General features: G+C 40.5%; 1 protein-coding gene across 1 annotated transcript in view; it reads right to left on the bottom strand.

Moving 5' to 3' along the window:
* Positions 1–26,443, bottom strand: part of LOC126458177 (centrosomal protein of 162 kDa-like) — a 168,488-nt gene that overhangs the window by 36,314 nt on the left and 105,731 nt on the right. Inside the window, exons 4-8 of the mRNA XM_050095047.1 lie at positions 23,699–23,842; positions 20,982–21,173; positions 13,568–13,822; positions 8,925–9,128; positions 6,007–6,433 (exon numbers count right to left, since the gene is read on the bottom strand). Coding sequence (XP_049951004.1) covers positions 6,007–6,433; positions 8,925–9,128; positions 13,568–13,822; positions 20,982–21,173; positions 23,699–23,842 — 1,222 coding nt within the window. The remainder of the gene's footprint in view (positions 1–6,006; positions 6,434–8,924; positions 9,129–13,567; positions 13,823–20,981; positions 21,174–23,698; positions 23,843–26,443) is intronic.

The following is a 26,443-nucleotide window of genomic DNA, read 5'->3' on the forward strand; positions in this document are numbered from 1 at the left end:
AATAATCATAACCAACTACACTCTCCGAGGAGACTTAGAAATGGACAAAATGCAAACAATAATTATTAACATAATGGAAACTTTAGTAAAGGTGCAGCGAGGGGCTATTTTAAGAACAATAAGAATTTTAATCGATATAATCCAATGTATGGCAACACAAGACAGTTCTACCAACACCAGCAGAACAACAACAATAATTACACGAATCAAGCAAGACAATATAGACCGAATTCACCACAACAACCAATAATCACTGAAGTAGCTGAAGAGACAAATACCAATCGGACCAACAACCAGTCAAACTAAACATGACCACATCGTGCCCCGGAGGAGCAGTCAGGGGACCTGTTAGGAGCGAAACAGTAAAATTACAATTGTTAAGGTATAATGATGGTGAGCTGTTGACTGAAGAGTTAAAGGATTTAATAACGTGTCATAATGACAGATCGAGTGTTCCGGTATCGGAAGTATTTGTTGAAACAGAGGAAGTTCCAACGAATGTGATATTAGACACCGCCGCTTCCGCCAATGTCATCTCAGGCGCTCTTTTTAGGAGAATTATTAGGAAGAAGAAGGTACCAATTTTGCTGGTACAGAACTGCAAAATCATCGGAGCTGTTGGAGCACACTCTCCCAATGTCAAAATACAAACACAATTAGAGATGAAAATGGGAAATGTAGCAATAAAATGCACGTTCCTTGTAGTGGAGAAGTTATTAGTGGACTGTTCAAAAATGGCTCTGAGCACTATGGGACTCAACTGCTGAGGTCATTAGTCCCCTAGAACTTAGAACTAGTTAAACCTAACTAACCTAAGGACATCACAAACATCCATGCCCGAGGCAGGATTCGAACCTGCGACCGTAGCGGTCTTGCGGTTCCAGACTGCAGCGCCTTTAACCGCGCGGCCACTTCGGCCGGCTATTAGTGGACTGTATTCTTGGTATTGGGAGTATGCAGGAGTATGATTGTCAGATTGATTTTTTGGAAGGAATAGTTAAATTTAGATTAAATGGAGAAGAGGAAGCACTGGATTTAAATAGAAAGGAAACAGTGCATGAGAAACATTGTCACGGTGCCATAATTCAATTAATTGACACTACAAACGGTCGTTGGAAGGAGCTTTCAAAGGATTTGATACAACAGGAGGACTTTAACCAAACAACAATGATAAAAGCTAGTGAATCAAATCAGCTTACCGGAGAACAAAGGCAGCAGCTTCATTATTTGTTAGAGGCATATGAAGAGATTTTTGATGAGAAACTAGGAATTATTAAAGGGTATATTTGTCACCTACAAGTGAAGCCACATCAGACTTACTGTTACACACACTATCCAATCCCCTGGCGTTTAAAACAATCTGTTCAAAGAGAGATAAATAGAATGTTAGAATGGAACTTGATTGAGCCATCAACTAGTCCATATTGTTCTCCGTTCTTAGTCGTTCCAAAACCTGGAGGCAATGGAAGAAAAGGATGAAGACCAGAATTTAAAATAGGAGGAAAAGATTCGACTCGCCCTTGTCAATTTAACTAAAAAGGCAATACAACGGAAATTGACATATGATAAACAGATTCACCGGATTCAGACGTTTCATCTTGGAGAAAAGGTTTTATTGAGGCGACACATCTATTCCTCGAAACTGATGAAGAACATAAAGAAATGGAATCTTATTTATACCGGACCATATGTTATTGTAAATATACCAAATCCTGGATCATACTTGTTGGCATACCCCAAATCGAAAAGAATAAAGGGATTATTCCCGCGTAATGATATTAAGAAATTTTTTGAAGGATCGTAGATCTGTGATACCAAATATGGAGAAGAATTTGGAGTGGAATTTGACTATGAGTCGAATGCGTATATAAATATCAAGATGTTTATGTTGTTTAGAGGGTAGAAGACAGTGAGAATACTCCTGTGATAGGTTAAGGGACAGTGAGATTACTTCTGTGATAGGTTAAGAGACAGTGAGATTACTTCTGTGATAGTTTAGCACAAAATTTTAAGATAGGTAGAAGAAATTGTTAATTACTAGTGTTTGTAAGTGTGGACTATGAGCAGAAGCCATAGTGATATACAATGAAAGTGCATCTACATTTCCTCAAGACACGGCACTTACGCGAGGATTGCGTGTGAAACTTGAACAGTGCGGGATATGTAGGTAAATACGCTGTGTGTATGATGTGCGCTGTTCGCGCGAGAAAACAAATGAACTGTGAAACGGAGCAACAGTCGATAATGTCACTGCTGCAAACAATTGAAGAAACTCTCTAGTTGCGCGAGAGAAAATTATTATAATTTTTAGATTTTTCATTATGCCTTCTCTACCAGGAGAATTAATTTAAGAATTTTAATTAACATTTTAAGAATAGCAGTTTGTGTGTTTCATATTATGGACATAATTGTTGAAATATATTTCCATAAATGTTCATGAGAGAATGAAGAAGATTCTGCGAGTGGATGATTTGTTAAATGAACATACGTCATCATTAATGATATTTATTTGCAGGTGGGTCTATAAATCAATTAATTATAAGAATAATGAAAATTTTTCAGAGAATTTTTTTCTAGAAATTATTCCTTTTGTGGAGTCAGTGTCATATGCCTATGTTTAAAATTTTTCATCAGCTGTAAACTTAAATTTTATCCATAATTTCGTAACTGAAAGCAAACCTCGGACAGATTCAATGCTCTACTTCCGCCTGCACTATAACAAAATGAAGATTAAAAAAAAAAAAATTTGAGAGGAATACATTCGATATGAGCTACAACAAAATTTAAATGCCCACAGTCTATTTGGCAATGCTTTGGAAAATCAGTAGTTGTAATGCAAAACAACTGGGGTATTGAGGACTTAAAAAAAAAAAAAATCGCGAATTCAGGACTGATGGATGTTCCAGTCTAGTACAGATGGAATAATATAAGAATCCACTCCGATTTTGAGTTCAACGATGAAATATGGACCTCGTTGCCTTAATCCACTCTCTTCCAGGGATTTATTCAGTCAGAACCTTTTCTAATTCCACTTTAAATCTGTTCCACGTTCACGTCCCTGACCATCTGTTCCTGAGATCATCTTGCTGTTTCTACGGCACATTACCAGCTTCTGTCCTGTACCATAAGCGATCGCCTGTCCTCCGTACCGCTTCCACCAAATACTGTGCGTCGCCTACCCGCTGTCCGTACCCAGTGTTCCTGTTCCATCGACTTCACAACGAGATCGCCGGCTACATCGTCGAAAGAAGAATTTTGAAAATTTTTTTTAAGCAATACTGTAAAATTTTTTTTGGCTATGAGGCACTTTTCCTTCGATCTAATCTATGGAGCTTCTATATATTTCAGTTGGATTTGGGCTTTCCTATCTTCTTTAATACCTGAGCTGGGGTCTATTCTTCCGGGCTTTCCAGGGTTTCCCTGTGAAGGCCAGTTCCCAAATGGGTAGACCTTTTTCGTAATTACACCAATCTACATCTTCCCTGGTTATGTACTCAGGATGCGGGTATACCCAGGTACATGTAAAAGCTAAAGCTTAGGTATTCTCGTAACTTACTGTCTTAACATGTTACCCATACTCTCTATAGTAAAATTCTATTAATTCAAAATATTCCTCTTTTGAGTAAACAACCCAACAAATTTTTTCTGTTAGCTCGCAAAGTGTTTTATAAGTAACTTTGCTCCCTGCGAGGGGCAATTGTAATATCTCTTTATATTTGATGAATTATTCTGATACAATTCTACCTTTGAATGACGTTTACTAATTTTCTATCTTCATACTCGCAGAATCCATGCGCAAAGTAGTTTCATACAATAGCTATGCCATGAGTGCATAATTATTCTTTGTAGTACTCTCTCTGGTGGTTGTTAGAAAAAAAGCTTCCGAGATTGTCTTCGTGCTGATTAGCCTGAGCTTTGTTTGAGGAACTGTAATCTGATTATTGAGATTTATGACAGAAGATAACTGATACAAAATTGTACGATTAAAAGGGAAATATATATATATATTGCTCCTTCATACAAAAGGTGTGTATTTGACATTTGAGAATTAATGATATTCATCGATATATTGCGTGGTTGTTAAACAGAAGGGAACTTCCGAAAGACTGGATACGAACCTGCATTTAATAATCCAAGAGCTCCATTACTTCTTTGGAAGGTTAAACGTCATCAAAGCCAAATATCCGCTTGATCTGAGGTTTCCCGACTGATTATACAACACTCCCAAAATTACGAGGCATTTTATTTGTACAGATTAGCAGACTGCCGCAAAGCACGAGCCTCCTGAGGAGAAGAATCATCGCCTGATTTCATTCTAACAAGTAAAATTTCTGAATTATTTTGAGTGACTGAGCTATGACTGCGTTTCATATCATGAATGACTGATTGCTCAAAGGAATTGAGAACTACATAATTACATAGACAGGAGGAAAAATTACAATCCCTCAGCAAAAGCTCTCTTTGTAAATTCAAATGCTAATAAATTATGACAATTACAGGAAACTTTCCCACCTTTCAATGAAAAACTAGCAGTTTTGCTGAAGTGTGAAAAAAGTTTCTGTAGATAATCATGGAATCTAAAGAAATACAAGAAATAGTAAGTCCTTGCTGATTTTCTTTTTTATTCCCTGAATGGTACATACTTCTCAAGTACTTCTGGCAATTTCATTGACAAAGGGAAACCTTATTTCCAAAAGCCTGCACATCTATCAACTTCTCTATGTACAAATGTATTGTACTTCTATTTGATTTGAGCCAAGCAGCTATCACTCCCTTTTCAGGTTTCTTATTTGTAAATGAAAATTATTAGTCATCAATATTTGGCATGAAAATACTGAACACTATTAAGGTTTATTTCTCCTGACCAAAATATCCTTACTTAAAGACTTCAGGTTTTTACACACATTGTTTTTGTACTCAAGAAACTAATAGCCACATGACAATATTATGAAAAGGGTAATTGCTACTTACCATATAATGGAGATGCTGAATCACAGTCACAACAAAAAGACCATCAGAAAGCGAGATTTCAGGTAACATGGCCTTCGTTAGAAGTACACACACACACACACACACACGCACACGCACACGCACGCGCACACGCGCACGCGCGCGCGAGACCACAGTCTCTGGCTGCTGGTCTGGTCTCGGCAGCCAGAGACTGTGGTTATGTGTGAGTGAGTTGCTTTTGAATGAGTATGTGCGTATATGTTGTCTATTTCTGATGAAGGCTTTGTTGGCCGATCACTCACTTTCTGACAGTCTTTTCACTGTGGCTATCTGCTACTCAGCATATCTGCTATATGGTTAGTAGTAACTATCCTTTTCATAATATCATTACCTCCCATCCTGGGTTTCCCTTTGATATAAATATGAATGCTCGGTGCAAACAGTTAAAAAAAATTAAGTTCCTCTACTCTACTCTTCCTAGACCACGTCATCACAAGCAAGGACTGGTTCACAGGGAACTACAGGTTCGAATGATAACACGAAGTAGCTCTGCTCATCAGTACCAGCAGTTCCGAATACAGAGAACAGAGGTTGACATAATGACAATGATTAAGCATACCAGAAAGTTTTCATTTAAGTTGTAGTTTTCACTGTATCATTAAGAATAATTAAACACATGCAATATGAGATGCTCAGAAATTTGCAAACCACAATCAGCAAGGACATTATTGGCTTCAAAATTAAACTCACAATAATCCTTGATAGGGGGATTTTACTAGATCAATAATTTTACGAAGTCTTCAGGAGCTGTTACAAAGCTGTATACAAGATTACAACTGGTTTATCTACACTAATTTACATGCAGCAAAACTGAAAGCAAGGAACTATTAAAAACATAGAAAGATTTATTACCCTCCTATAACTAAGCCTGAACCCTAATGAGGAATTTCCCATCCAGTCTACGCTATACCTACATCTACACACATTGCTACACTTCTGGCTACCACTATAGAAAGCATGCCAGAAATGTGTGTGTGAGCGAGTACCTTGCGTTACCTTTCGAGGCAGTGTGGATGTGCTGCTGCTGCTGGTGCTGCTGCTGTTGCTGCAGGTGTCGCTCCCTCTCCTTCTGCAGCCGGCGGTTGACCCGCCGCATCTCCTCGAGCTCACGCGCCAGCTTGCGCGCCTCCGCTTCGCGTGCTGTCAGCTCCTGCTGCAGGCCACGCACCGTCGCCAGCAGGTGCGCGTCTACTGTGGTGGGGGCAGATCGCGGCCGCAGCACCTTGGAAGGGTTTGTGGGAGCTGGGGCAGGGGTGGGGGTGGGTGTGGGTGTCGGCGTGGGAGCCTGTGAGGTGGCTGAGGCAGGGGCAGCTGCAGAAGGAGCAGCAGGGGCCGTAGACGCTGGGGAAACCCCATGCTGCTGCCGCAGTTTTATTGTGTGCAGCTGTAGCTCCAAGTCTGACACCTGCTCCTCGTACTGAGACTGTAAGACAATTTTAATCATTTGTCTCTTTTGTAATAAAAAATACAGCATATTTCAGTAACTGGCTAACAAACAAAAATACCACATTTTATGCTTCATATGATAACATAAATCAATTGTGATGGATTAAATTAGGGTAACAATAAAAGTTATGTCTTTCAGTCAGCAAGTGACGGAAGGAATGACTGTCAGTCAACTAACTTCTTAAATTTAACAATGTACGGATGTTACCAAAATGATGAAAACACAAAAACCGACATGGTATAATGATGAAGCAGCATATTTATCTTGAAACTTCCTTGCAGATTAAAACTGTGTGCCGCATTGTGACTCAAACTCAGGACCTTTGCCTTCCCAGGGAAAGTTCTCTACCTCTGCAATATTTTTTCTTCCAAGCGTGCTAGTTCATCAAGTTTTGTAGGAGAACTTCTGTGTAGTTTGGAAGGTAGGAGATGAAGTACTGGTGGAAGTAAAGCTGTGAGGACAGGTCTTGAGTTGTACTTAAGTAGCTCATTTGGCAGAACATTGCCCGCAAAGGGGTAGGCCCTGAGCTCGAACCTCAGTCCGGCACACAGTTTTAATCTGCCAGGAAGTTTAATATCAGCACACACTCCACTGAAGAGTGAAAACTCATTCTGCACATTTATCTTATCACCCATTTGTAATTTATTAAGCAAATGATGGATATTCTTTGTGAACTGTCTTCACAGGAATTTTATATGATTCATCACATTGCACTGCACTTAGTGTCGGGAAATCGCCGAGCCTCAACATGTACGATGAACAACAATAGGCCACAGCAATCTATATAAATTCAAGCACTGCCACACTAAAAGACAATATCAGTAGACTATATAGGAGTTGAACAAAGTAATGTTATGAAATGTGGAGCCACTGCCACCACACAAAACAGTATAAATGCTTTTGGGGATGAAAACTTACATATCCAGACTGGCAGTCAGTGAGATTTTAAACCATTCCATGTAAATGATTGATTCTATCTCCTTTGAAGATACTACAAGAGTGTGATGGGCTCTTGTTTTCTCAGTACAAACTACAATGAGTCAGAGTTGTTTACTAGGCAGAATCAATAGAAGATACAGAGAAACTCCAAATCAGATCAACAGGTTTCATCACGAGTTCATTTACTTACAGTAAGAATATCGAGGATACATTGAACAAATTCCAGTGGCAGTGTATCACAGCAAAGTTTACAGATAAAATTCTTAAACTGTGCATAGCAAGAAGAGTCAAGTAACATAATTATGATTCCCACACACCTCGTAAAATGACCTCAATGGGAATGAGACAAATGGAAATGAGACAAATTACAGCTTATACAGAGGCTGATAGTCAATCTTTCTTCTCCCACACCAATCACAGGTGGAACAAGGAAATGAAAGGAAGGAAATGACACTTGTATCTGAAGCAAATTTCTCCACATACCATATGGTGGCCTAGCACAAAACAAATGGAAACTTCAGACTATTCAATATTTTGTGTTTCGGCTGTGTACTTTCACTGCTCAGCACCTTTTTTATTTGGTAAATAGTTATCTATCTGCAGCAGATTAATCCTCTCTCTCTCTCTCTCTCTCTCTCTCTCTCTCTCTCTCTCTCTCTCTCTTATTATTTTGGAAAAAACAAACAGGATGCCAGACTTTAGCGGGGATTGGAATGAAACCATTATGAATATTGTGCTACCACTGAAGCATTAATATGCACACGGAGTCAGTAAGAACTGAACTCTATCATTCTTTCAGCAGCCAGAAAGTTGCATTCTTTGTTGCAACAGCATTTGGTAAGATGGATAATACAGAATAGACATAAGATGACTTCATTAAATGAGATTTTTTTAACACCAATAATTTGGAGTGTGTGTGTGTGTGTGTGTGTGTGTGTGTGTGTGTGTGTGTGTGTGTGTGTAGTGAGAGAGAGAGAGCGAGAGAGAGAAGTAGGATTTGGTTTCCTGCGAATGCTCTCAAGAGGGGTGAAAAGGCTAAAATGTAACTGATTAACAGAATTTAATACTGGACAGAAACAATTTCAATATAAAAACTGAATCTATGCCATATGTGACAGGATCCTAAAGCACCACAGAGAAAACCTCTCAAAACTGCCACGGATAAATTTTGAGTGTGTCGGTACTTTCAGTACTTGGTTTACTTATCTGCAGGAAGACTGGTCTGCAGGTTCAATCAATGGGATAATGCTGCCCTAATAGAGAACCTATTACATTGGAGCACAAAATACAAATCTACTTTTAGTGTACAACTTCCAACCTACTTCAATTTTTTACTCACAAGCTGAAAACTTATTTGCAAATGAAGTGAACACAGTCAGAACTAAATGAAGACTGCTGTAATTTAACAAAGCTTGCCTCATCAGGGAGGCTATTTTTCACTTGAATGATATAGTGATATGAGAATCGTGCAGAGTAAGCCCAGTAGAAAAATCATTTTTCCATGAAAGGCAGTGGAAGTCAAGAGTACCTTCAGTTCCTGACGCTGCTTCTCGGCATCTGCTATTGCAGCTCTGTGCTGCTGCTCCCTCTCGTTAAGCTGTTGTTCAAGCTGCTGGAGCCTGTTTTCCAGGTGTTTAACGCGTGGCGAGAATTCTGGAGAACCTTTTGGCAGAATGCCTGCCTCCTGTGCTGCCAAAGGGTTCCTTTTTAGGATATGCTCCAGCTCGTGCACCTGTAGAAAAAATGATGGCACCGACTTCATGAACCAAAGGGTACTGCCTGCAAAGTTGTTAATAGAGAACGACACATAAGATGGGCTCAGCGTTCAACAAAACACTTGCAAGAAACCGGCCTGTGAAACTGGGCATTTTACTACACGTGAGAAGCTAATGTTATTAACAGGAGTCAGTTCAAAACCAATTTCTAAATCACCACAATGGCCTAAGGATAGGCAAGATAGCATACAAATGTTTTAATTAGTAACCAAACCAAAATTGTAGGATGTCAGGTCTGCCAATTACGCAAAACACCATTTTTTCTCAGTACCCAAACATGTTTCAGCACCACTGTGCTGCAAACATGTTTCAGTACCACTGTGCCATCATCAGTGGTTTCCATTTTATTTATTCTTTAACCTCACCATGATGTGCAGAATAAAAGGCCTAGCCACACGAAAACATAATAAAAACGAATATAGGCGCAAAAACATTGCGACTTACCAAATTACATTCTATATGATAGGTTAACTCCCAGTAAAATTTTCTCATCAACATCGTTTGGTTGCAGAGACAAGCTACCTGTAGTAAATAATACACAAGTGATCCGGAAAATTCATGCACACCAAGTGTAAAGGTATTAACAAAAAGAAATGAACAATTGTTTGAACTAAACATCAACATAATTTTGTAACCATTTAACAAAAATGTTCACATTACAGAATAAATAAAATGGAAACCCACTGATGATGGCATAGTGATGCTGAAACATGTTTGGGTACTGAGAAAAAAAAAACGGTGTTTCGCATAACTGGTGGACCTCACATCCTACAATTTTAACTGCAAACACAGTCAACACAAGGAGCTGCAAATCCAAATGATGAGTAACTGAACCAAAATTATTGGTATTATAACCAACTATAAATGAAAAAAATTCAACTTAATTGTACATTTTATATTTTCCATCACATATTTACAGAAAATGTTTATATCATTACACATTATCAGTCACCAGCGGTCTTAAACAGAACTAGAAAAGAAATGAATATCTAATTTACTTTGTCAAGCCCACATCCACAACAGAACATAAAAAAGGAATAGAATTACATTTCATACGAATTAAAAGCAGTGTTGGTTAGTCGCCAAGTAATCCTCTGCTAGAAAAAAAATATCAACTGTGAAATTAAAAAAGTCAATCACTTTCTCCACAACAAAACGTCTTATTTCAACTTACAGGTGACAAGCAAAAACAGAAACACATGCTATGGGTACATAGGTCGAGTGTATCATTTCCTATGGGATTTTCTTCTCTTCTGCTGGATGAAGGAGCCCTTCCATCAAAAGCTAAATTGTGTGTCACTTCTTGTTTTTCTTTGTGCTCAAGTTTGTTGGCAACTGGTAAGAAGGGTTTTTTCCAGTTTCAAATTCATGTTTGAAATTATCTTTTTTATTGTCTCACAATGTGTGTCCTCATCTGCTCCAAAATATGTTTGCTGTAACTCACATATCAAAACATGTCTCATTTGAATCCTCAAAGAGTAAATTAAGAATTTTGGGGATAAAAAGATCTTTCAGTTCACGCATCTTATTTTTATTGTTTTGAAGAAATACATCTGTCAACAGGATTTTCCAAAGGAGACAGAGACCTGCAAATAGGTACAATTGTGGTTATGCAATCAGTGATGTACTGCCTTCTCCATATGAACCAAAGTTTAATGGTTATGGAAAGTTTTTTTGAGGTGATGTACCTTCAATGACTTGTTTTAGTAGTTGACACTTTTAACCTAAACACCTATATACATCTGACATACCTGTTGATGGTTCCGAGACAATAGCGAAAATCTGTTTTCCATATAAATTGATAAAAAAGATTAATAACCTTATAAGAAGATTCTGAGGCAGTTTGTGTATCCTGTGAAGAGGAAAGGTGTATTCGTATAAAGCACTCAGTCCCATCGGGACCACCCGACCGCCGTTTCATCCTCAGTTGAGGATGCGGATAGGAGGGGCATGTGGTCAGCACACTGCTCTCCCGGTCATTATGATGGCTTTCTATGACCGGAGCCGCTACTATTCAGTCGAGTAGCTCCTCAATTGGCATCACGAGGCTGAGTGCACCCCGAAAAATGGCAACAGCTCATGGCGGCTGGATGGTCACCCATCTGAGTGCCAGCCACGCCCCACAGCGCTTAACTTTGGTGATCTCACGGGAACCGGTGTATCCACTGCGGCAAGGCCGTTGCCTGTATTTGTATACCTGATAAAATATGTGCAGTACTCTACAGGGTGGTGAAAAATTGTGTCACGATATTTTAACCCCGAATAGCTGATGCCAGTAGGAACCAAAATTATTAATGTTGTCTAGGTCGACAACACACCATTTTTAAATTATGGAAACTTGGCACTACGTGCTCCGATTGGTCGTGGGATTGCCCTGTTGCCGTTTGTTGGTTGACGGGCAGCGCTATGGTTGTTGGCTCACACATACAAACATCCCTCGCCCCATCACTGCCCAGATGTGATACGCACACATGTCGAATAGGTCTTGCTGTTTGTCTCCACCTCACATCACAGGCATTCACACGTAAGCTTCACTTCAGAGCACACACACGTCACCTGCGATTTAGGCATACAGTATGCATGGTGGCACAGTTTTCGTTTGAAGAACAAAGAGATTTGGTTTTTGTTTGTGGACTAGCCGACAGTAATGCGCATGAAGCTCAACGGTTGTATGAGGAACGGTACCTAGCAAGACGCCATCCACACTCGCAAACATTTACAGCAATTCACCACCGACTTGGTGAAACAGGCTCATTAGAGGGATACAATGGTGATGCTGGAAGACCTCGAAAACTAAGGGATGCTGTATTTGAAGAGAATGTTTTCGAGCACTTTGAGGAAGCACCTACGACAAGTATTTGAGCAGTTGGACACAACAAGAGGGGCACTCATCGGTTAGTCTGGGAGGTTTTGAGGGATGACGGCCAGCATCCATTTTCTTTCCACCCTGTCCAAGACCTAAATCCTGTGGCAGACTACAAACACAGGCTAGGATTTTGCTGGTAGTTTCTGCTACATGTTGCACGAGATCCCGACTTCCTCGCCACTGTGTTGTTAACCAACGAGCGCACCTTCCATCGGGATGGCTTTTACAACACTTGAAACATTCATTACTGGGCAAGAGGAAATCTTCACGTTACATACGTCCAGACACCAGGAACGATTTTTGCTCAACATTTGGGCAGGCATTGTGAGTGACCATCTGATTGGGCCAGTCTGTCTACCTCCTCGACTTACTGAGGCAAATTACCTTCACTTTTTGTAAGAAACTCTACCTGGCCTGCTGGAAGATGTACCCCTGGACATGCGGCTACACACATGGTCGCCGCATGATAGGGCGTCCGCACATAACAGTCATGCTGGGTGCGGATATTTAAATGAACTCTTCGATGACCGGGTAATTGGCAGAGGTACTCGACGGACATGGCCCCCGCGATTACCAGACCTCACACCACCGAACTTTTTCCTGTGGGGATTCTCCAAGGTTCTAGTTCACCCAACCTGGACACGAACCAGCTAGAAACGAAGACGAATTAATGGAGTGCATTCAACATGCCGCCAATCACATCAGGGCAACGCCAGGAATCTTTGAAAGAGTTCGGCAAAACACCGTTTGACGTTACCAAGCTTGTGTCACATCAGAGGATCGGCAGTTTGAGCATCTACTTTAAGTAAACTATGTCCTAGCTACAAAAAAGGCCCTTTTCAGGACTGACACAATTCGAAAAAGACTTTCTGTACATGAACTAACTGCTGTTGATGGGTTTGTTCCTGGTACGTCTTACCATGACACTACAGTGGATGTGTCAGAACCCTGGTGGATTTGCCCCCAGGCCCCCAGAGTGGAAGGCTGGCGCACTACCACCAAGCATGCGGTCCACCTTGGATACACTGTGATCTTCGGCAGGCAAAGCAATCATGGTCATGTGCTGTCCAGAGCATCCGCCAACAGAGAAATCCCATGGACAATCGGAGTGCATGGCGCAAAGTTTCCATAGTTTAAAAATGGCGCATTATCAACCTACAGAACATAAGTAATTTTGGTTCCTACTGGCATCAGCTATCCACGGTTAAAATTTTGAGACATAATTTTTCTCCACCCTGTATGAAAACTTGAATGTAATACAAACTGTCCGAAGATGCCGTTTTTGAACCTAACAACCAATATTTATTGAAAAATCTAAGTATTTTCCTTCCACTGGGAAGTACACTGACACAAAGCAAATAGCAGTTGTCTGTGAAATGGTGTGTGTGTGTGTGTGTGTGTGTGTGTGTGTGTGTGTGTGTGTGTGTGTGTGTGTGTGTGTGTGTGTGTTTTTCTTCAGCCAAATAGAAGCAGCAACTGGAAGTACTGCATCAGTACAGCTAAACGCATTAGCAGAGCAGCTCAGCTCACCTGGCGTGTCATGTCCTGCAGCTGGGCTGCTTGGTTGCGGGAGTCCCTCTCGACGGCATTGGCACGTGCTCGCTCCTTGCTGAGGGCCTCGCTCAGCTCTCCCACACTCGCCTCCAGGGCATTTCTCTGCAGAGCTGCCTCCGTCCTCTCCCGCTCTGCGGCCGCCTGTACTTTCTTCGCCTCTTCCTGGGCCAGTGCCAGTTCTCGCCGTAAAGAACGTGACTCGCGTTCCAGCTCTTCTATACGAGATGAATCCTGTGTAAGAAATATCAGCGTTACATTATTATTATTATTATTGTTGTTGTTATTAGTTTACTGAGTCACACTGAATATAAATTTCAAAAGTGTCACAGTCTTTATATATAACTTATCGCACTTCTATCAGTAAAATAACAAATTAGCCCTTTATAAATCTATATGTAATAGACACGATCCCGCTTTGATGCAGTAAAACTATGCTTTAGCTGTAATGGTCTAAGCAATGAAACTTATTCATGATTTATTCAGATACATTTTGCCTTTCGTTCCACTTTTTGTCCTGCACTCACATCATTATTCCTGGACAGAACGGGTTATTTCTGTCCTCAGGAACAAGGCACTACCCATAATCCCTCAATGCTACATACTGTTTCTCTGGTAGTTTTACAGCTACACCATTACTCTGAAATTCACACTCAAGTGCCTAGAGGGTACATCAAACCACTTTTTCTCTACCATCCCACTCTAAAAAATAAACACTTATATCCTTCTGTGTGAGCTCTGATTTCTCTTATTTTATTATAATGGTCATTTCTGCCTATGCAGGTGGGCACCAACAAAATATTTTCGCATTCAGAGGGGAACGTTAGAGATTGAAACTTCATGAAAAGATCTTGCCATGGTGAAAAACACCTTTGTTTTCATGACTGCTACCCCAATCTGCATATTATATCTGTGGCACTCTGGCCCCCTGTTTCGCGAGAGTACAAAACAAGCTGCCCTTCTTTGGACTTTTTTGGTATCCTCTGTCAATCCTATTTGATGCGCACCCCACTCTGCACAACAATACTCCAGAAGAGGGTGGAAAAGCATAGTGTAGGCAATCTCATTACTAGACCTGTTGCATCATCTAAGTATTCTACTAAATCACAGTCTTTGGTTTGCCTTTCTCACATTATCTAAGTGACTGTTCCAATTTAAGTTGCTCATAATTTTATTTCCTAGGTATTTAGTTGAACTGACAGCCTTCAGATTTGTGTGATTTATCATGTAACTGAAAGTTAAGAGATTGCTTTAACTACTCATGTGGATAAACTCACATTTTTCATAATTTAGGGTCGGTTGCCACTTTTTGGCCCACATAGACTTCATGTCTAAACCATTTTGAAATTAGTTTTGATCATTTGATGACTTTGCTGGATAAATGGCAGCATCATCTGCAAACAATCTAAGACAGCTGCTCAGATTGTCTCCTAAATACTTTATACATATTAGAAACAGTTCATGGCCTATAATACTTCCTTGGGGAGAGCCAGACATTACTATGTCGTTAATATAGATCAGGAACAATAGAGGGCCTATAACACTTCCTAATTTTTCCTGAGGGAATGCGGCTTTACTGTATGGTTAAAGGATGATGGCGTCCTCTTGGGTAAAATATTCCGGAGGTAAAATAGTCCCCCATTCGGATCTCCGGGCGGGGACTACTCAAGAGGACGTCGTTATCAGGAGAAAGAAAACTGGCATTCTACGGATCAGAGCATGGAACGTCAGATCCCTTCATCGGGCAGGTAGGTTAGAAAATTTAAAAAGAGAAATGGATAGGTTGAAGTTAGATATAGTGGGAATTAGTGAAGTTCGGTGGCAGGAGAAACAAGACTTTTGGTCAGGTGAATACAGGGTTATAAATACAAAATCCAATAGGGGTAATGCTGGAGTAGGTTTAATAATGAATGAAAAAATAAAGTGCGGGTAAGTTACTACCAACAGCGATAGTGAACGCATTACTGTGGCCATGATAGACACGAAGCCCATGCCTAATACAGTAGTACAAGTTTATATGCCAACTAGCTCTGCAGATGATGAAGAAATTGATGAAATGTATGATGAGATAAAAGAAATTATTCAGGTAGTGAAGGGAGACGAAAATTTAATAGTCATGGGTGACTGGAATTCGAGTGTAGGAAAAGGGAGAGAAGGAAACATACTGGGTGAATATGGATTGGGGGAGAGAAATTAAAGAGGAAGCTGTCTGGTAGAATTTTGCACAGAGCATAACTTAATCATAGCTAACACTTGGTTCAAGAATCATAAAAGAAGGTTGTATACATGGAAGAATCCTGGAGACACTAAAAGGTATCAGATAATGGTAAGACAGAGATTTAGGAACCAGGTTTTAAATTGTAAGACATTTCCAGGGGCAGATGTGGACTCTGACCACAATCTATTGGTTATGAACTGTAGATTAAAGCTGAAGAAACTGCATAAAGGTGGGAATTTAAGGAGATGGGACCTGGATAAACTGAAAGAACCAGAGGTGGTACAGAGTTTCAGGGAGAGCATAAGGGAACAATTCACAGGAATGGGGGAAAGAAATTCAGTAGAAGAAGAATGGGTAGTTCTGTGGGATGAAGTAGTGAAGGCAGCAGAGGATCAAGTAGGTAAAAAGACGAGGGCTAATAGGAATCCTTGAGTAACAGAAGAAATATTGAATTTAACTGATGAAAGGAGGAAATATAAAAACGCAGTAAATGAAGCACGCAAAAGGGAATACAAACGTCTCAAAAATGAGATCAACAGGAAGTGCAAAATTGCTAAGCAGGGATGGCTAGAGGACAAATGTAAGGATGTAGAGGCTTATCTCACTAGGGGTAAGATAGATATTGCCTACAGAAAAATTAAAGAGACCTTTGGAGAAAACAGAGCCACTTGTACGAATATCAAGAGCTCAGATGGAAACCCAGTTCTAAGCAAAGAAGGGAAAGCAGAAAGGTGGAAGGAGTATATAGAGGGTCTGTACAAGGGCGGTGTACTTGAGGACAATATTATGGAAATGGAAGAGGATGTAGATGAAGATGAAATGGGAGATATGATACTGCATGAAGAGTTTGACAGAGCACTGAAAGACCTGAGTCGAAACAAGGCCCCGGGAGTAGACAACATTCCATTAGAACTACTGACGGCCTTGGAAGAGCCAGTCCTGACAAAACTCTACCATCTGGTGAGCAAGATGTACGAGACAGGCGAAATACCCTCAGACTTCAAGAAGAATATAATAATTCCAATCCCAAAGAAAGCAGGTTTTGACAGATGTGAAAATTACCGAACTATTAGTTTAATAAGTCATGGCTGCAAAATACTAATGCGAATTCTTTACAGACAAATGGAAAAACTAGTAGAAGCCGACCTTGGGGAAGATCAGTTTGGATTCCGTAGAAATATTGGAACATGTGAGGCAATACTGACCGTACGGCTTATCTTAGAAGCTAGATTAAGGAAAGGCAAACTTACGTTTCTAGCATTTGTAGACTTAGAGAAAGCTTTTGACAATGTTGACTGGAATATTCTCTTTCCAATTTTGAAGGTGGCAGGAGTAAAATATAGGGAGCGAAAGGCTATTTACAATTTGTATAGAAACCAAATGGCAGTTATAAGAGTTGAGGGGCATGAAAGGGAAGCAGTGGTTGGGAAGGGAGTGAGACAGGGTTGCAGCCTCTCCCCGATGTTATTCAATCTGTATATTGAGCATGCAGTGAAGGAAACAAAATAAAAGTTCGGAGTAGGTATTAAAATCCATGGAGAAGAAATAAAAACTTTTCAAGTTTCGCCAATGACATTGTAATTCTGTCAGAGACAGCAAAGGGCTTGGAAGAGCAGTTGAACGGAATGGACAGTGTCTTGAAGGGAGGATATAAGATGAAAATCAACAAAAGCAAAACGAGGATAATGGAATGTAGTCGAATTAAGTCGGATGATGTTGAGGGTATTAGATTAGGAAATGAGACACTTAAAGTATTAAAGGAGTTTTGCTATTTGGGGAGCAAAATAACTGATGATGGTCGAAGTAGAGGGGATATAAAATGTAGACTGGCAATGGGAAGGAAAGCATTTCTGAAGAAGAGAAATTTGTTAACATTGAGTATAGATTGAAGTGTCAGGAAGTCGTTTCTGAAAGTATTTGTATGGAGTGTAGCCCTGTATGGAAGTGAAACATGGACGATAAATAGTTTAGATAAGAAGAGAATAGAAGCTTTCGAAATGTGGTGCTACATAAGAATGTTGAAGATTAGATGGGTAGATCACATAACCAATGAGGAGGTGTTGAATAGGATTGGGGAGAAGAGAAGTTTGTGGCACAACTTGACTAGAGGAAGGGATCGGTTGGTAGGACATGTTCTGAGGCATCAAGGGATCACCAATTTAGTATTGGAGGGCAGTGTGGAGGGTAAAAATTGTAGAGGGAGATCAAGAGATGAATACACCAAGCAGATTCAGAAGGATGTAGGCTGCAGTAGGTACTGGGAGATGAAGAAGCTTGCACAGGATAGAGTAGCATGGAGAGCTGAATCAAACCAGTCTCAGGACTGAAGACAATAACAACAACATCTAAGTTCAAATATAAAAATTTCATTGAGACAGAAAAGTTTCTGTCCACACATCACAGTATGTATTTAGAAAGAATCGCTCTTACAAAACTCTGCCTGTTGCCCTTCATATGTAGTTCACAAGATACTGTGTGAGAAAAGAGCAAGCAGATTCCTTATTCCTAGGTTTCCAGAAAGCATGTTACCCAGTGCCCAACTGCAGACCACTAACGGTCTAAGTATATAGTTTAGGTTTCCAGATACATGAGTGGTTCGAAGAATTCTGAAGTAACAGAACCCACTACGTTGTCCTGGAAGGCGAGTGTTCATCGCAAAGATATCATCAGGGGTGCCCAGGAAAGTGTGACAGGACTGCTCATGTTCTGTTTGTACATAAATGATCAAATGGATAAAGTGAGCAACAATCTGGAACTTTTTGTTAATGAGCTGCAGTGTATGAGGAAGTGTAGTCGTCATCGTGTGACTATAGGATGACTTAGATAAAATTTCTATCTTATGTGATGAATGGTTGCTTACTCTATAAGTAGAAAAATATAAGTTACTGCAGATGACTAGCACAAACAATTCTGAAAAAGGTTATCTACAACGTATAAGAAATCAGATGGCAGTTACAAGAGTCAAAGAGCATGAAAACAAAGCAGTGATTGAGACGGGAGTGAGACAGGGTTGTAGTGTGCCCCAATATGCAGGGTGTAAATGAAGTCCGGTAACACTTTCAGTTTTTTATGGCACAAGATGGTTGGTTGGTTGTTTCGGAGAAGGAGACCAGACAGCGAGGTCATCGGTCTCATCGGATTAGGGAAGGATGGGGAAGGAAGTCGGCCGTGCCCTTTGAAAGGAACCATCCCGGCATTTGCCTGGAGCGATTTAGGGAAATCACGGAAAACCTAAACCAGGATGGCCGGACGCAGGATTGAACCGTCGTCCTCCCGAATGCAAATTGCATAAGAACCAAACATTGTACAGATATCATACATATGTCATTTTGAAGAGAGACCCTATAAGTTTTTTTCTTTTTTTTTCATGTATACTGCCACAGTGTAGTTTGGTAATTTGCCGATAGTCGGCGCTAGTCACAAACATGGCGAGTTCACATGCGGAGCGAGCTTTCTGTGTGTTGGGAGTTCGATAAAAACAAGTATACTACAGCTATTCAACGGGTGTTTAGAACCAAGTATGGTAAGAAGCCACCAACAAGGAAGGCCATTTACCACTGGCACAACAAATTAGTTACGGTGGGTTGCTTGTGCCCAGCAAAGAGAAGTGAATGTGGAGCGCGTACGAGAGCCATTCATAAGGAGTCTAAAGAAATCGGTGCATTGTGCATCCCATGAACTTGAAATGGCTCCAATGACAGTGTGGAAAGTCCTGCGGCAGAAGTTGTCTTTGAAACCATTCAAACTGGAGCTAGTGCACAAGCTCAATGACGACAACAAAGACAAGTGTTTTGAGTTTTGTTTGCAGTTGCAACAATTGAATGAGGATGGGGATGGCATTGGTGATCGCTTAATTTTTAGTGACGAAACCACTTTTCACACTAATGGGAAAGTGAACAAGCATGATTGTTAAATCTGGGGTACAAAGCATCCACATGAATGCATTGAATTTGAGCGCAATTCCCCAAAGGTAAATGTTTTTGTGCCTTGTCACGTTGAAAACTGTACGGGCCATTCTTCTTTGCCGAGAGCACAGTCACTAGATATTCCTACTTGGACATGTTGCAGCAATGGCTGATGACTCAAATGCAATTGGACTCTCAGTTCATCTTTCAGCAGGATGGGGCTCCACCCCATTTTCATCGTGAAGTTTGTGAGTACCTGACCACGGAGCTGCTGCATCGATGGATCGGCTGTGCTACACCACAGAGCATCCCTTTTACAATTTCTGAAGGGGATGTAATTCAACTGACTCAGGGCGGTCTTCATCTTGATGCAATGGCTTAACGTATAAACTGGGGCTCGACAACTTCACCGCCTAGAACTTCAGAGCTCACAAACACAAGACAGAACACCACCTCAGGAAACACTCTCAGCAGAAACATTGAGTCCATATGCCACACTGTTGGCAATTAACAGGCTGCAGTTGCTGGACCTAGATCACTAATGACAGCCTACACACTGTATTTTTGTGTTTTACTTTGTAAATAGCTGTTGTTCTGCCACCATGTGAATGAATAAATAAATGAACAAACTGGTCACTACTTACCTTCAAGAGGGTAAGTGCTAATAGACATGTGAAAATAAAAACGATGAGGTTATCCTGACTTTCACAATGGTCAGTAGTTCCCTTGGGGAGGAGAGAGGGATAGTGTGGTGAAGCTCAAAAAGAAAAAGCAGGCCACTCACACCTGTCTCACATTTATTAGTTTTCTCAATAGAATTTTCCTTTGATAAAAATCCATAAACTGTGATCCATCCAACACCTCCCTCTCCCTCAAAAGTGCTGACAGATCCCATCAAGTAGGTATATTTTTAGAAAGAATTTCTGTGTCTTTCCCCCTAGCCTAAGGTAATTCAAAAATTTCATAAGCTTGGAAATCTTTCATCTTATCTCTGCCTTTTGAGCTGAAGTCTACTTTTATACTGGCAGGTACATTTTTCATTTAGTTTTATGTGGTCGACTGTATGACATGACAGTAAACATTGCTGCCGTATACAGCTACTGATGATGAGCAACAGAAAAACCCTTTGCCTACCTGATGTGCCGAGGCAGCACCACCTCACCTATTTATCACAGAGAAAAACGGTAGCTAGTACATGATTCAAACGATACACTTTATTTCACTATCAGCAGTTTTCTACAAAACTGTGGATGCAGCTCGGCAATCGCACCTGTGCATTTTGCCTGACAGTCCTGGTGGCAGTGGTGGGGGACTTGGGGGACCGCAGTGGCTTGCCACCAGCAGCAGCTCCGCCTCCCGTGCCATAGGTTGCACGTCGCCGCTGCCTCTCCAATTCAGACTTTGTCTCAGCCAGTGATGCCCTGAGGTCACGGACTGTGCCCTCTAGGTCCCTCTTCCCTGCCTGTGCCATCCAGAACAAAAATTGGTGATTATACTGATTCAACTTAATGACAAAATAAAAAACCCTAGTAACTTGAAACTTCCTGGCCAATTAAAACTGTGTACTGGACCTTTGCCTTTTGTGGGCAAATGTTCTACTGGCCGAGCTACCAAAGCACGACTCGTGACCTACTTTACTGGAGGAAGTAAAACAGTCAGGACATTTTGCAAGTCGTGCCTGGGTAGCTCAGCCACCAGAGGCCTTGCTCACAAGAGGCAAAGGTCCCAAGTTCAAGTCTTGGTCCGGTACACAGTTTTAACCTGTCAGGAAGTTTCGTATCAGTGCACACACTGCTGCAGAGTGAAAATGTCATTCTTTTATACCATGTCAGTAACAAATACTGTTGCTCTGGGCTTACAGCCTGTGTTTTATATTTGAGTACATTCAACAGAAAATGTCCCAAAAAATTAAGTGCAAATTAATGTAATGACGTATTACTCGACACATCAAATTGTAAACCCAGTCACAGAGGGAACTATTTTGGTCCAATCACTATGAACAGCTATGTTCCAGTTCAAAGTACTGTGCATTGTTATCTCTCAGTGCAAGTGCAGACCACTGAAAATGACTTCATGGGCAACCACAATGGCTTGTTATCAATATCTTTAAACTTGTAGCAGTGAGGAGGAGAAAGGTGTGACAGTGCTGGCAGAATAGGTGATGGGATGCAGAAGTAAAATGTTAAAGTTGAGTAAGTTGGTGATGTACAAATTACAAAAGTAGGAGCAGGAGGAGGAGGAGGAGAAAAGTAAATATAATAAATATACCGCTAACAATGGTTAAATGTGTCACTATGTAGCAATTACTGCAGTATTATGAGCACTACAGAGATATACAAACTTTGCAAGAAGCACAAGCTTTTGTCACATCAGAACTGGATTTCAGAGAAGGAGAGGGAACTCTGAGATTTGCTTTTAAAACGTACCAGACAAAATTAGTCATCCTGTCCGAATCAAATGACTCAGTTAAGAAAAAAGGCACACTAAATTAGTTAAAGAAGTAGAAGAATTAAAGCAAGTAGTGGTTTATTCAGATGAAACGTCAGTTCACACACATTACACTGCAAATAAATGCTGTCATAATGATAGCGTGTGAGGAATATCACCACACAAAAGCCACAATCAATGTTTGTTGATGTATGCATTGCACTGGAACATAGCTGTGTAGTGCGTGACATTGTATCATTTGTAAGAATACTGCAATGTAGTCTGTTACTATTATGCCTTCCCTCTCTGCTTCTTGGGGATAAACACGACGGGGCTATCAGACTAGTCACCTCTTCATTTTGCTTCCAAGTAATACACAACTTACACTAGTTTTCTATTTTTATTGTCATATGTGAAATGTGAGAATAAAATGATCACTAGTTCATGAACAGCAAATGTTAATTTGATGTAAATTAAATAAAGGTTTTACTAAAGTATGTAACGTATCTTACAGAGAAAAATCTGAAACATATTGTCACAATTAGCATGCAATTATAAATCATCTGTGTGTGTGTGTGTGTGTGTGTGTGTGTGTGTGTGTGGGGGGGGGGGGGGGGGGGGGGGGGGAGGCACACTCTTGTGAAGCTTCTAATATATTGTTTCTGAGTAGCTGTCTAGAATATGTTACTTTGATGGGAATACTTTTGGTTAAGAAGTGGCAGCTGATACAAATAATTGCAAACGAAGCATGCCACATCATTGCCTTTTGAATTGACCAATTTCTCTGGCTAGCAAATGAAACAAAATATAGAAGGAAATGGGCCTACTCATCTACAGGAGACATAGCTGCACATTTGGACATCATTTCTTTCTCATCATGCCTTGATCTAGAGTTCTCGTGATAACACAGTCTACTAAATCCCTGATAGACTTGTTTCATGTAACTCTCTTACCTCTTCCATTTGACAAAGAAACTTCTGGAACTGTAAAGCTGTGTTTATCCACTTTTATTCATTGATGTGTATGCCTATGCCTATGCCTATGCCCCCCCGCCCCCCCCTCCCCCAAACTCCTTCCCGCTCCTCTCATAGCGATTTACTTGCTTTTCTGGATTAGAAAATTAGCCTATAACATGCAAAATAATATGATTACAATCAGTTTAAACTTGATTATCACATGTGACCAACAAACAGTCACGTTATATCTGTCACAACAAGTAAGAAATAGATGACCACAAATTCTAAAAGAGCTGGAATGTCAGTGAGGAAGGTAGGACAGTAGTCTTGCAGGAGTGAATGGTTGTAGAGGTGTGGTTGTACTAGAAGTAGCAGTTATCATGTTGGTGTAATGACGAATTCTACAGTTATGTATACTATTTTGCACTTCTCTATAGTGAGATTGTCAGACCAACATTACCCAAAGTAATGTACCTTGAATTTTCGTTACTTATTTCAAATTTTTCCCTTACTTTGAGTACCATCAACACAGAAAATATAAGTGAGGACAGGTTGAAAAACAAGAAGAATATGACTTCTACAGTCTCTGTGAGATGTTTCTTACCCTCAATGCATCCATTTGCACTCTTGCAGCAATAGCAGCTTCTCGAGCCTCACGCAGCTCATCTTCGAGCTTTCGTCTTTCCACATCACCTGTTGCTGGACCCTTACTTGCCGCTGAACCTGCCTCTTTTGTCTTTAACTTCTCCTGGAATACAATTGGAATTATCAGTTTTATATCAATTGTGTGTGTGTGTGTGTGTGTGTGTGTGTGTGTGTGTGTGTGTGTGTGTCAGGGATGTACTTGTTGGTTCACAACATGGGTTCTCTCTAAGTACCGGGTGATCAAAAAGTCAGTATAAATTTGAAAACTAAATAAATCACGGAACAATGTAGATAGAGAGGTACAAATTGAAACACGTGCTTGGAATAACATGGAGTTTTATTAGAACCAAAAAAATACAAAATTTCAAAAAATGTCTGACAGATGGCGCTTCATCTCATCAGAATAGCAATAATTAGCATTACAAAGTAAGACAAAGCAAAGATGATGTTTCCAGTTTGGAAGGTAGGGGACGAGATACTGGCAGAAGTAAAGCTGTGAGGACGGGGCGTGAGTCGTGCTTGGGTAGCTCAGTTGGTAGAGCACTTGCCCGCGAAAGGCAAAGGTCCCGAGTTCGACTCTTGGTCTGGCACACAGTTTTAATCTACCAGGAAGTTTCATATCGGTGCACACTCCGCTGCAGAGTGAAAATTTCATTCAATGAACAGATGTTTAATTATGCTGGCTGCCAGGGTCTGAAGTGTTCCTTGGCCCATAAATAGATTGCTGTAGTCAGTGGAGTGGTGCAGAATGATGTAGCACTGAGCTGACACAATCAGTGATTACATGTATTTAGTTTTTCTATGAAAGTGGAAATAACAGAAGTTTTTTTATCTATTTGGAGCCAATGGCACAGTTCACAAACACCATAGTGGATCATTGGTGACGGCCTCACTCACCACTGTTATTACATTAATAGTGGCAACTATTTATTTACACTTACACAAAATAAACTTGTTTCAAAGTTTTACTGATGTCACCTGCATTGTGAACAACCTATTGCCAGTTGTGTGGATGTTGTTCGGTACCGCTAGTAGTGTCAGCTGTGTTGATACTTAAGAGTGGAGCAGTCTATTTCCCCGCAAATATCTGCAATAGTTCTATAGCGAACGTCATGATGTGTTTCCTACACATTAGAAATCAAGTTGAAGCCACAATGGCTTAAGTCTGGGGAGTACAGCACTTCGCAGCCCTGTCGATCAAACAAACCTGTCACATCTGACTCCATATGCATCTGAGCACTGTCCTGAAAAATGATGTGCAGGTGCTGCAGGAATTGTCATTACCACTTTCTCTAAGCTGTTCATTTTTGAACCCCTGTGTCCAGCTTAAAGAAAGAAGAGGCAACACTTCCTGCATGTCCCCGCCCATCATTTTGCAGGACAAAGCTCAGGCGCATATGCAATAAGTTGTTACGGTTTGTTTGATCATCGGGGCTATGGAGTGCTGTTCTCCCCAGACTTGAGTCATTGTCGCTTCAACTTGATTCCTAATAGGCGGGACCACTTCATGGCATTCGCTTCAGTGTTACAGTGATTTGTTGAACAATACACAGCCTCACATGCACTATCAACACAACTGGTGCAGCAAAGGGTATCCTACGATTTCCACATCACTGACAATAAGTTATAGGCAATGCTGGTGACTACTCTGAAGAATAGCATAACTTTGAAACATATCTCTATTTTGTACAAGTTGTAAGTAAATAGTTGCCACTATCAAAGTTCCAACCCTTGTATTTTATAATATGACAAAAATTACACCATGGAACACAATGCAGCCCATTTAAGCTAATGCAATTACTACTACATCTAGTGTTTCCACTAGCTAACACTGGCTGCATCCAGAAGAAAGTGAGCACTGAAAATGTGACCCAAACTACTACAGAGAACTGGCCCTTAGTAGCCTGAATATATGGAACGAAGGTCATTTTTTATAGAATAATATCAGCTGAAGCTGCATAACATGAGTGTTAGTCATAAAAGTTGTAATCATCAGCTCTAAAGATAAAGTTATGTAACTAGGTTTTCGCTTGTTTGGAGTTACATATAGTGGTCTTGCACACATCAGAATCCCCACACCACATTACAGTAACATAGCACTATGGAGTGCCAAAGCATAATTGCGCAGCCAACTAATAAAGTGTAGTAGAGTGCGATAATTCATTTTCTGCATCTGAAGGGGAATAATGCAAAAACAATCTATGATGAGTAGGTAAAGCTGCACAGAGACGTGCACCATCAAACGACACAGTAGTTATGTAACACGACAGTGTCCGTTGTGGTCAAACAAGTGTGAATGACGAAACACGAAGTGGAAAATCATATCTCTGTGAAGAATAGGGAATGACATGGGAAGCTGAGACCCTGATCCTTGAAGAATGACGTTAACACAATCAAAAAGTGGAAATTGGTAAGGGTAATTTTGAATATGACAAAAGGTTGTTGCCTCCTACGTACTGCAACTGCTACCCTCATTCAAAAAAGTCCACTAAACTGTTGTAGCAGCGGAAATGTTACATCTCTGTTAGGTGAATTCAGAGACTTCTTTGGTCACCAAATCACCATTGGTGAGTGCTGGGTTTATCACTATGATTACAAGAGAAAGGAGTAAAACAAGCAGCAGAAAAAGGTAGATCAACCACTGCAGAAAAAGGTGAAAACCAATGAAATATTAAGTGTAAAGTGGTGACAACAACTCGATTGA

Source organism: Schistocerca serialis, chromosome 2 (assembly GCF_023864345.2).
Source record: "Schistocerca serialis cubense isolate TAMUIC-IGC-003099 chromosome 2, iqSchSeri2.2, whole genome shotgun sequence".
Taxonomy (NCBI): Eukaryota; Metazoa; Arthropoda; class Insecta; order Orthoptera; family Acrididae; genus Schistocerca; species Schistocerca serialis.